Raw genomic sequence first — 12,717 nt, forward strand, 5'->3', positions numbered from 1 at the left:
ACCCCCCTCCCCCAATTAACTTTATTGTACCACTGGCGACATCTATCTGTTCTCTGAGCCACAATGATAAGCATGATTCAATCTGGAGTCAACATTTTTTAAGATTCTTTATGAAACAAACATTACAATATTTATTTTCCCTATTTGTAATGTAATTCAAAGGAAACGTTCAAAATCAAAGATGTAAAAAATAGGCGCAGGCATGCGTGCAAATTCAAAAAAAGCACTTTGGACAGGACATTCGCAGAGCAGCTTTCTGCTTTCTATTGCCATCACCTCCACACGATCTCGCGTGTTCTGTGCACTCGGGACAGCAGAGCATGTGCCCACAGACCACCTCGTAAAAATGAAAGGTGCGGAAAGAAGGGAGGGAATCCCTGACGCGTCTTTACCATGCCTTTACCAAGGAAACTCATGCGCGTGTGCTCTGACGCAACTGCCCATTTTTGGAAACATGCGTCAATGGTCGAAACCAAACGAGAAATGGGGGTGGGCTTGAAAGCTAACATGTCTAAAACAAACTGAAGAATATTAAGCCAAGTTTTCTTCGCTAAGTATAATGAGTGTGAGATCTTTCTCTGTGATATCTGCATTTGTTTTTCACTGCTTATTAAAGTCGAACATGATATATAACAACGTACATTTTCAAAATCCCTATTTAGGTGTGAGACGTGTTAGAGCTGTGACGAGTGGACTGTAGTTGGCGTTGATAAGCGGAGCTGCGATGTAGAGTAGTGCCATTGAAGTGAGTCATCTAACTGTGCGACCCGCAGAAGTAACACCGAACTTCACTTAGTCGCCAAAATCAGTTCAACAAAGTCCAGAGCGGTACACTCATCGTTGCCGTGAGTCACTGCTATAGGGACAGAACTAAACCTGGGAGAGTTCACTGAAGAACAGTAGGTGCTTCACAGATTTTTTCCCCCATTTTTATCTTGGAACATCTCAGTGTCTATAATAATTATGTATTAGTTTTGCAACAGGAGTATCTATTTTTTGGACTATGTAAGAGACAATTAAGGGCATTGGCTTCTCTTATAATAGAATATTACTGTACTTGGACATTACATACATCGTTCATTAAAACGTATTTTGGATATTGTTTTTAGAGTAGACATAAAGGAACCTCTTTGCTTGGAAGTGCTTTTTTGCGACTGAAGATACTCGTGTGGGATTTCATTGTCAACCTTCTGAAATTTCCTCCTCTTTCCCTGGATCATGTACCAGGATTACACCGGGACATACGACACATCATCCCGCGGCAGCAGCAGCTCACCGGCGCAACCAGACACCAGCCCCATCATTGCCTCCACCTACCAGGTACTGATGTCTTGGTTCATTTCTGTCCTTATGTATACAACCCTAACGACTTAACGTTGCTTATCCACATCTTATTCTAACTCTATATACTGTATACGTTACACGTAAACTACAATTTATAGCCTGCTTATCCTGCGTATTTTTTAAATTATTTACAGCAGTATATGTAATTACGCGTGACACAAAATAATTACACATAGGCTATGCGTCTTAACGCAAATACACAGTAGCAGGAGTAGCTGTCCGAGTGACTGGATTTCGCTTTCTGACTTAGATTTGGGTTTTGATTTGGGTAGAGGAAGCTTCACAAATGTTGCGCTTGAAAACTGGGCATATGATGCCTTCAAGTAAATGCAGTCTGTATGCACAAAAATGTCCCCTTTTTTATTCAATTTATCTGAATAAAATTTCAGGTAGCTGAAAATGCATAGGACGCATATTTAAAAGGTATTTGCATCTTCGCACAGTAAGTAAAATCCGGAATCCTGCTCTGTTAACGAATGATTTCCAGAGGTGATTTTCCTTTTCTCAACCTAACACTTTGTTGCGATAAAGCACATGTTGGCCCTCATAGCATGCTTCCGTGGAATCCGACAATTCGGCAGATAAAGGTAGCAGTGGCGTGGGTGGCGTACGTAATGTAAAATAACCCACGGAGAATGCGCACTTAGTGGCCACAGGATGTCACATTTCCGGTACTGTCATATCACACTTTATTAAACTTAAGAACATGTGCAGTTACTGTTTGTTTGTTTTTATGAGCACAATTTACTTTGGCCATAGTTGTGTTAATTGGGAAAAGAAGCCAGACTTCACATTGTTTTTGCCAAAAGCATAATAGACATAATCGAGTAGACTTGTTTCAACATTTCTTAAATCAGTCATCGATAATGATGTGAAAAAAGCCCTCTTAAAACTGGTTAACACTTAGTTTGCTTTAGGAGGTATTCCTTATGATTTAATAATGCCTTATTAGACAGTCTAGATCTCAGTGTGAATGCAAGCAGTGGTTGAGATATATGGGAACTTGTGAGTATTGGTATTTTAATCTCATATGGTGTGCATAACAGTCTAGTCATAAATCACCGAACACAATTTTCTTGTAGATTTGCTGTTTTTTTACTCCCAGTCCATGTGTTGTTTTGACTCCTTATGGGGAGTGGTGGGGAAAATTCTGATATTTCTGAAGAAGAGCAAAGCGATCATTTCGCAATGCCAACAACGCTTCGAGAATTCAAGGCAGGCAATGTTAGGACTTGTTGAATGTTACAATGTTAATTTGACCTGCGAGGTGCGCATTCGTATTGTTAAAGAATAAAACCTATAGGCTAATGAAAATAATATATTTGAGCGAGACTTTCGGCTGTAAAATGTACCAGTATTTTGCGTCATCTAGCCTATTGTTTTTAATATTCGTAATATTTGCGGATATATTTTTAACACCACGTTTCCCGAAACTCATTCGCCTGTAGCCTAAATTATTTGCGGTAAACATTCTCGGTCACATGAAGTCAGTTTCCCGTTAAAATCCCAGCAGGAATGTGTAAATGGACTGGAATTTGGTGGATGGAATGTGCTGGCACGGGAACCTTGTTTAGTGTCCCAGAAGACTGGAAGGGACGAAGCCGTTCTATAACGTGATTCAGCGTTTATTAAACTATAATGTTTATATAAAATAGTATTTGTGTACTATTTCGTAGTACGTTTGTACAGTTCTTGCGTATTTTAATATGATTTTTATTACCAACATGTAGGCTAATGATAATCTTTTAAGCATTTTATAAATAATATTATTTAATGCAAAAATTGGAAATTACATTAGGTGCTGTACAAAAAAATCACAAATCTGGAAATGTTTGACATACATATTCTTTTTGTAATATAGCCTATTCTATTCTTTTGTAATATCATATAAATGGAGCTTGCAGTATAAAAGTTCACCCACTGTAAGAAAACATAATTAAGTCAAAACAATGGAAGCATTTTCAGTAACCCCTTTAAAAGTTTTTAGTTTTTTTTCTAACTAAAACTATAATAATGTAATATTTCATAGACAAACTCAAAAGTTAAAAGGTTGTATTGACAAATGGCTACAAATACAAACTACCAGACCTGAAAAAATCTTTAGTTGACATTTTAACATAAATTATTTAAAAAAGTCATTGTTTGATCTATTTTGGTAGTTTTATAATTATCAATAAATCATAATAAAAATATGCAATTAAATTATCTTTCTTATAATGTTCTTTCTAAAAAATATTGCCCTCAATAAATAAATAAATACAAATCTGTTAAAATTCCCACACACTGTGACTTTGTGGTCCATTGCATCACAGAGGCTATTATCTAACCCTGGTTGGCTTGTGTCAGGGCGGGTTGTGGGCTTTCCCATGATTCACAGTGTGTGTCACCCTTTCGCTCTGGGGTTCAAGCAGTCAAGAGGGCGTAGTACAAGATAGCATGTAGAATGTGATTCATTAGTCTGCAGATTTGTAAAAAGTGGGTGGCGGGGGGGACTGTATTAGCAAAGACAAAAAAGAATAATGTTTAATGTATGTTAAAGGTCTACAATCCACCCTTTCCTTAAATATGTCAATATTTGTTCTGGTCAGGCACTAATTACAATAAGAAAATACCAACAAGAAAGAAAACATAGAAATATTTGTATCACGTCTCTTTCTTTCTGTTTATATTCTTTCTTTTGTTCTGTTTTTCCTTTTCTTCACAGAAGTACAGAGTAGACATGCCTGGCTCTAGCAGTGCCTTTATTCCAACTATTAATGCCATAACTACCAGTCAGGACCTGCAATGGATGGTTCAGCCCACAGTAATCACCTCTATGTCTAATCCATACTCCCGGCCTCACCCGTATGGTCTGTCCATGTCTAGTGGCCCAAGCCTCCTTGGTCATACAGCCCTCACACGACCTGGGGTCATCCGATCCATTGGCGATGCCCGGGGACGACGCAAGAGAGATGAGCAGGTTGATATGCATGGAAACAACACCAAACCATTTTAATGTATATATAGAGCATGTTCTCAAAACGTTTACTGCTTGTCAGTTTATAGTGCTCACCCCTCTTTTTTTTATTTGCAGCTCACTCCAGAGGAAGAGGAAAAACGAAGAGTTCGGCGAGAAAGAAACAAGCTAGCTGCAGCAAAATGTCGAAACCGGAGAAGAGAACTGACTGAGATGCTCCAAGGGGTATGTTTTCAACTGCCTTTAAAAAGAAACTGTGGTAACACTTTAAATACTGTTTATGCAGGAACTAATGCAGAACAAATGGTGAGTGCTGCATTAATACTATATTATTACTTATAACCAATAAGCAAGAAAGTTTAACTAATCAGAAGGTAACAGCACACTGGTGTTTAAGGTAAGTAACAATTAGTTACTTATTACTTATTTATTAGTCATTAATAAATACTGAATGCTTTATGTCAACTACAGAACTATACTCATTTAAAAAAAATATCTATTAACTACTCATTAACAGCTGCTAAAAATAATTATGTCAATAAACTGGTTATATATAATCTTGATTACTATTAAAAATACAATTTTAACTAACTTTGTATATCATCAAACTATTGTCCAATATTGTCCTCATCAAGATTAATTTTTTTTATCAATCATATCAATTAAATAAATCTAATGAATCCTTATCATTGTTTCTATTTTGTTTATTTAAAATACACCTCCTAATCACTGCATCACTAGCCAATTTACCTCAAACATATCTGACATATCTCTCCTTGTTGCTTATTATGAGTCTGGTGGACAATAGCTGAAGAGTTGTATTTTCCTTATTAACTATTAAGAAACACTTGGTATTAGTAATTATAAAAGAATAGTGTAACACTTTATTTTAAGGTCCAAATCTCGGTATTAATAAACCATTAACTATGACTTTTGCCTCAGTAAACTACTAATTTGTTGCTTATTAATAGTTAGTAAGGTAGTTGTTAGGTTTAGGTATTAGGTAGGATTAGGGAAGTAGAATATGGTCATGTTGAATATGTGCTTTATAAGTACTAATTAACAGCCAATATGCTAAAAATAGGCATCTAATAAGCAACTAGTTAATAGTGAGAATTGGAGAAGAGTAACTTTTTAGTAATTACTCAGGTCTTACCACATCAGTATTAAGTTATTACTTATGATCTGGAAAAGTATTATAAAGTGAAAAACATGGTCACTTTTTAGTAATTACTCAGGTCTTACCACATCAGTATTAAGTAATTATGATCCGGAACAGTATTATAAAGTGAAAACCATGATAACCCGTTAATAAATAAGTAATTCTGGGGTAAAGGAAATTAAAATCACAAGTATTACCAATAAATTAAACATTACTGTAAAAACAAAAGCTTGAAGTAGCTAACAATCCACACACACACCTGAACAGAGCTGACTTTTTATGGAAACAATAGATTCATTTTAATAAATGCTGACAAAAAATTTACAGTTACACAATAGTCACAGTAGTGGCGATTTCATGCTGCCTGTATATCAATAAAGTAAATTGCACAACTGGTCTTTCTAATTTTAGATGTGCTTTGGCATTTTAGCAGCATTTTTATTTGAACATGCTGCTGTTGTGACTTCCGCATACGGTAACGTCATGTTCATGTCTCTCCCCCTTAAAGTAACAGTGCATTATTTGTTGTTAAATACTGTAACGATTGATATACAAGAAAAACGTTCAATTTTACCACAGAAACACTAGTGACAATACAGTGATTAAGAGGGGGATTCTTTTTTTTACTATTTTTGGTTGAAAAGCACAACGGATTGATTTGTTTTCAATCAATTTAAATAAAAATATCACAGTATGGACAATTCTACGAAATTCCCGAAATAATTTGTAATAATTAGTTAAAACTATTGATATAATTAATTCTAATACCAAACCGGTATCTTTAATAGGCTGTTTAGTGGCTAAATGAATGAGTTAAAGTTAATGAGTAGTTAATGGATAGTTATTTTAAATGGGTCTTAGTTATTGTGTAGTTCTGCAGGAGACATACAGCATTTAGTTGTTATTATTGACTATTAAATAAGTAATAATTAACTAACTAATTACTTACTTTGAACATCAGTATGGTGATTAGTTCATCTTTCTTCCATATTAGTTATCAGTAATGACTACAGTGTCAATGCAGCACTAACCATTTGTTCTGCATTAGTTCCTGCATAACTACCTGTTAAAGGCGCAGTTTTTGATTTACAGCGGCCACTAGCGTTGTATTATAGATTTGTAACGAATCACTCAGTCCAAACACGACAGTGACCACCATAGTACAAAAAGATGTCGTTCTCATGTTGACGCAGGGAAGAGATCATGCGGGCATTAGAAAGGGCGATATCTTATTTATTACATAAAATAAAAGGTCTGTGGATTTTAAGTATGAAAAGAAGGCTAAAAGTCAGGCAGGAGCTAGGACCTGCGTTAATATTATAAAGTCTTTCAAGCAGAGACGCGTTAGGACCCACGGTACTAAGGCTTTTAGCAGAGATACTCATAGATATCTATGGTGATACTTTCCAGCACAGAGTCGTTGGAGAGAAAGATCGTCTTAAATTCACCCCCGGAGGTTGCTTTGAATCGGATAAGTATGTGAGTAACATTGTTTTTTCTGTTAGTTAGAACCAAGATATGTTGTTGTTTTGTTGTAATATTAGCTGTGTGACGGAGCAGTTTTGAGCATCATTGTTTATCTGGAACCGCTTTAATATTGTACTTGTCCAGATACTGGAGAGAGAGAGCGAGAGCGCATTGGCGCTAAAACTGTAGAGAGAGCGCGTTTTACTCTCTTACGCAATGATGAATAAATTTACATTTAATCCGCGGGTCACATGCGTTCCGAACCGTAGAGTACGATCCGTACGGATCACGGATCATCCGCAATCCGTTTCACCACTATACCGCAGGGGAGAGGGAGAGGAAGCGTGCTGTATAACGCATGGGCTGCTGTACAAAACATGGTGACAAATCTAATGTATATAGGCCCGCTAAGTATGTAGATATATACAGAAACATAATGGTTCATTGTGTAAGGTCTTTATACACCTCTGAAGAAATAGTTTTGTATATTATATTGCATTTCTGTCAATAGATCCTCCTAAAAACCCAGTATTGTTCCTTTAAGTATGAAACAGTATTATAAAGTGTTACAAAAATGTCATCTAAATATATATATATATATATATGCACAATGAAACATGTATCTACCAATTGTCTTGGGACTTTTTAGATTAGGGTTAAAAACAGGAGACAAAGCCATTTTACAAAAACAGAAGAGTAGTGTTGTCTGGCAGAAGTGGGTATGCCCGGAGTCCCAGACAATGCAGGCTATAATTGAACTACTTAGCTATTTAATGGCATCTCTCAGGATGTCAGACCTGAAACATGAGGGAGGAATGTGCTACAGGGGGTTGGATTGAATCAAAGTCTGAAATTGTTTGAGGAGGAAACTGCAGCTAACCATCAAACCCCACACACTGCTATCTTCCTTCTTCCTTTACCCCAGCCACTTAATTCCTCACCAAATAAGGAACTGTTGTCTATCTAGTATGACTATAACTTGTGCTTTGTTTCAAAGTATGCATTATTTTTGTTTCTTTCTCAGTAATTGTAGGGTTTGTTTTGATTTTTGTTTCCTTTTTCCTCCTAGACACATTAATGAATCAAATAAGTCTGCTAAATGACTAAATGTAAATAACTTTTATACCATAACAGCTTGTCTTTGGTTGTCTAGTCACATTGTTGTGTCAGTGTTTACACTTAATGGGGCTTTTACTTTCAATTATATGTTGAACCTCACAAGATACAGCAGAGGTGTAAAAATAATTGTTTTTATTTGTGTTGTGGTGTGGTGTTGCATCAGGTCAGGTGTCACCATTTACAGGGGAATGTCAACATCTTAAGTTGAACTGGGAAATAATTGCTTGGGTTGTTGTCTGGTTGAGCCCTTTATGGTGTTAAACTACTCTTTGAGTTAAAATTAGGACAAGGTTTGGGAGTGGATGGTATACATTCACCATCAGGCGTGCCTTAAAATCAGTCTATTCAGTCAGAATATACATGATTACTTACTAAAATAATTAAAATAGTTAGTTTATTAAGTGTTATATCAAGATAATACATTCTGTCGTTTCTTATTAAATGATAACCTGTGACATGCGCAGTAAAAATACCTATGATATGCTTAGTAAAATCTTTTAGTTATTATTACTATCTAACCCTAAAAATCTAGCTAACCCTACTATCTACGAAAAATCTAACCCTAAGTTTTAAGTTCAGCATATAACTCGTCCTGCACTATTTGTGCTACAGTAAATTTGGGAGAGATGTGCTTTTACTTTTTCTGAGCAAACATTCTGGGCAAAATCTTAAGGCCAGATAAACAAAGAGACTTGCAGGGGATTGCCTCTTTTGGAACTAAGTACTCTAATAACCACACATAGCCACATACAGTACATGCTTTAAAAAAGAATTTAGCATCTACAACATCCTAGCAACATGGAAGAGTTTGGCATGGACAAGCACCACTCATATTTGAGAAAATTGATTGTATAAATTGATTTAAACACATTTTGCTGTAAACACTTCAAAGTAGTAAAGAAATGATTAGCATAGCTATTTTGCAAATCATCTTGTATCAAGTGATGAAAATGTTGAAAATGTTTGCTGTGAAATCATTTTTGTCTTTTTTAATGCAGGAGACAGAGAAGTTAGAAGGAGAAAAAGCTGACCTGCAAAAAGAAATCGAGACACTCCAGAAGGAAAAGGACAAGTTAGAGTTTATGTTGGTGGCCCACAACCCTGTATGCAAGCTACCCCCTGTAGAACGACACCAGAGCTCTCACAGCCAGCAGTGTGCACCCCTTTCTGTCACCATGCGCTCCAGCCTGGCTTCCCGAAGCCTAATGAACAGCCTCAGTCCCGTGGTGGTGAAGCAGGAGCCTTTGGAGGAAGATGAAGAAGAGGAGGGAAAAGTCCAGCATTCAGTCATCAAGCCAATCTGCCTAAGCAGTGGCATGTTTTGTTCTGATGGAGACAGTCTCAACACACCTGTGGTGGCTGCCTCCACACCTGTATCCACCCCCAGCAACCCCAGCCTCATCTTCACTTACCCCAACATACTGGAACCTGAGAGCCCTTCACCATCATCAGAGTCCTGCTCCAAAGCACACCGACGTAGCAGTAGCAGTGGCGATCAGTCTTCAGATTCCCTCAATTCTCCTACCCTGTTGGCGCTTTGAAGGAAAACTTTCAGGATCTCCCTAACACTTTCAGCTGGGATTTGAAGCTCTATGAAGCATGAGAACACTCAAGGGCTAATTTGCTCATTCTAATGTATCTAATGGGAGGAATTTTATGTGCAAATTTCATACACTATTTCAACTATGAATAGTGGTGAGGTTTTTTACCGAACACGAAATGAAAGCGGGATTTGTATCAGGAGGGATTGTGTCATTCATCTTTAAAAAGACTTGCAGTCAATGCATAATAAAGCCATTGGCCACCCGTTCAGGTGCATGACAGGTTACTATTTACTGCAGTCCTTCTGACTTAAAACAGAGAGCAGGATATCTTGAAAAATCGAATTCCTGGTAGGTACAGATTCCAACATTGGACACTACACTGCCCCTAAAACATAATTGCCTTTGTACTTGTGACGAATACTTGTGTGAATATTGTCTCAATGTATTTTGTGTCCTGCTGTTTATACTGTTGAGGGTTCCCTGGATTAGCCTAAATGCCAGGTGTTAAAAGAACCACCTTGTTCAATAAAAGACCGAACTTTGTTAATATTTTGTACATGCGGCACAAACAAAATTAGCCACATAGCTTTTGATATTTTAGGAAAAAGCACTCATTAACATTGGTAAATCTACTGTCAGGGGTTTTTGTCTGTGTGAGTGAGCCATAAAAGAAATCAAATTAAATCAGAATATATGAGTGTACACAAGGGAAACTCTGGCTATATTATGCTCTGCCTCTAACCCTGACATGGCAATACTGCTTTTGTATTGGCGCACACTGTGGTTTTGAAATAAAAAGATGAATATGTTTAGCTTTTGTAATGGATACTTTTATGCCTGGATCGATAGATGCCCTTTTTGCAGGGTACAGTTTGAACTGAAATATATACCAGCCATATGAGAACCTCTCCCTGAAACACTGGTTGTCTTTACAGCTGCACTTGGGAACAGATGCACTTTGTTATCAACCTTACAATCAGATCAAATGCCATTCCTTACAAAGTCATATTAAAATGATACTTTGATGCAATACTGGTGGTGAGTGCTTCGGACACTGAAAATACTAATTGCAATATTTCTAAATAAATTCTTGAAAAACATTGTAAAAGGACATCTCAAGGTTGTTGTTTATTGTCGTTACAGAGAATCAGTGGGAGTATTTTGTTGTACTGGATGCAGTAAAATGAAAAAAAAAAAAATGCTGCTTGACTGGTTTTGTTTGAAGGACGTATTTATTGTCAGGAACTTTTTAAAGAGATACAGTTTCAGTGTTTGTTATATCAAACGTATGAGAGATTCTTGTTGCAAACTACTTTAATACAAAAAAAAGGAGAAAAGTCTGAGGGCTGTGTTTTGTAAACTGTTTTCTGTCTGTCTTTGAACCCTGTGTAATTTAAACAAGCCATTTGTACAGCTTTCTTCATGTCCTTATTGGTTTTAATTTTTCTCTTTCTAGAAATTGCTTTAACTGTTAACTTGAAAGACAAGAAAATAACCAACAAAAACAGCAATATTTAAAACAGTGTTTGTTCCTAATTTAAAAAAAAAAAAAATAATAAAAATATTTCCAAGTGGTATTTTTGGATAGTTGCATTTTGCTTGTACATGTGTAAATGTTTGGGTATGTTGGGTATCTCATTGTTACGTTGTGGTAATGTATATGTTTCTGAGTTGGTAACAACAGTTGACTGCACCTGCTTTGTTCATATTATACTATTCATTTATAATTTCTGCATTTAATAAATGATGCAGATGTCATTTCACAGCTTTATCTATCTTTGTAGCAATTAATGTTAATGACAAATATCCGGAACACAGAAACACTTGTTTTGTAAAAAACAAAATATTATTTGATAATTATTAATAAGAGACAGGACGAATAACATTTAAACACGCTTGTGCAGTATACGTGACTTGTTTTGAAGACAATTCTTCAAATATAAATCTATAATTCTTTCATCAGTGTTCATAAAACTATGCTTCTGCTCCAGTTCTGGCTATAAATATTCTGCACGCTGCACTTCATGTCAAAATGTCAAACTTGTAGGCTACATTGAAATGCTAAGCTGCCTATTCTGTAGGTTTAGGTGAGGATGTTAATCATGCCGAATAGAGACTTTTCCCATTTTGCCATCAAATGCATTAATTATTTTTACTTTTACTTAAAATCAACCTATACATTCATGTTAAATGTCCAAACTCATGTTTTTGTTAAAGGTGCATTTAATTTTACGTGGACTATTATGGAATTATTCATTTGCCATTTTGATGTTTTAGTAAGAATTTACTTAATTTTAAAAACATGGGCTGTTTTGTGTATTGAGATTTAGACCTGTGTGGAAATCTAATATTTTTAAATAAATATTTAACGTTTAAACATGTCTACACCGGGCATATTTTCTTGCATGTCATGTACAGCTTGATGAAATAGGCTTCTTTTGCCACAGAATAATCGACCATTGCACACAGAAAATAAAATAAAAGCAATATAAAAAATTGTGAAGGATATTAATGCAAATAATTATGATGGGATTTACCTTCTCAGCACCATAACTGTTTGCACACTGAAAATAAGATAAAAGTAGTTAAAACTATTGTGATTACTAATACAAATAACTACGATGGGATTTAACTGGACAGATCTCATCTTATCTCATCTCAACTCAACTCAACTTTATTTATATAGCGCTTTTTACAATTTTCATTGTTACAAAGCAGCTGTACTTGAGACATATTGACTATAAACAAAACAATTAAAGTTGTACCTGTAAAAACAAGAAAAAGGTGAAAACTCAGAAGACAGACATACCCACATACAAAACACTCCACACACACAATACGCACACGTACTAACACACATAGACACACACAGACACGGATGCGCACGGACAGATGGACAAACGGTTACATTGATTTTTGTGTTGATGAATCAGTTGTGACCTATTGCTATTCCTATTCCTACCTATATGCGCTATTAATAGTTATTATGACAATAACAAAAGGCATAATTTTTACAATTAGAAGACCTTCGTAATTAACATCATAAAAATAAAGTAATATGCTTGTAAACTTATGAATGGTGAATGCCTTTTATCTGGGTAATGATTTTATAATAATGCCAGACA

General features: G+C 35.9%; 1 protein-coding gene across 5 annotated transcripts; it reads left to right on the forward strand.

Moving 5' to 3' along the window:
- The first annotated feature begins 221 nt into the window (after positions 1 to 221).
- On the forward strand, positions 222 to 11,966 carry fosl2 (FOS like 2, AP-1 transcription factor subunit). Of its 5 annotated transcripts, none has more exons than XM_057356163.1 (6): positions 222 to 903; positions 1,110 to 1,320; positions 4,049 to 4,303; positions 4,418 to 4,525; positions 6,873 to 6,941; positions 9,047 to 11,966. In XM_057356163.1, the coding sequence occupies exons 2-6, from the start codon at positions 1,219 to 1,221 to the stop codon at positions 9,587 to 9,589; spliced, it is 1,077 nt and encodes a 358-aa protein (XP_057212146.1). In that variant the 5' UTR covers positions 222 to 903; positions 1,110 to 1,218; the 3' UTR covers positions 9,590 to 11,966. The 5 variants fall into 5 exon arrangements, with proteins under 5 accessions (XP_057212146.1, XP_057212137.1, XP_057212168.1 ...); XM_057356154.1 differs by having other exon boundaries at positions 222 to 899; XM_057356185.1 differs by having other exon boundaries at positions 227 to 903; positions 1,228 to 1,320.
- Positions 11,967 to 12,717: the final 751 nt, after the last annotated feature.

Source organism: Triplophysa rosa, linkage group LG2, assembly GCF_024868665.1.
Source record: "Triplophysa rosa linkage group LG2, Trosa_1v2, whole genome shotgun sequence".
Taxonomy (NCBI): Eukaryota; Metazoa; Chordata; class Actinopteri; order Cypriniformes; family Nemacheilidae; genus Triplophysa; species Triplophysa rosa.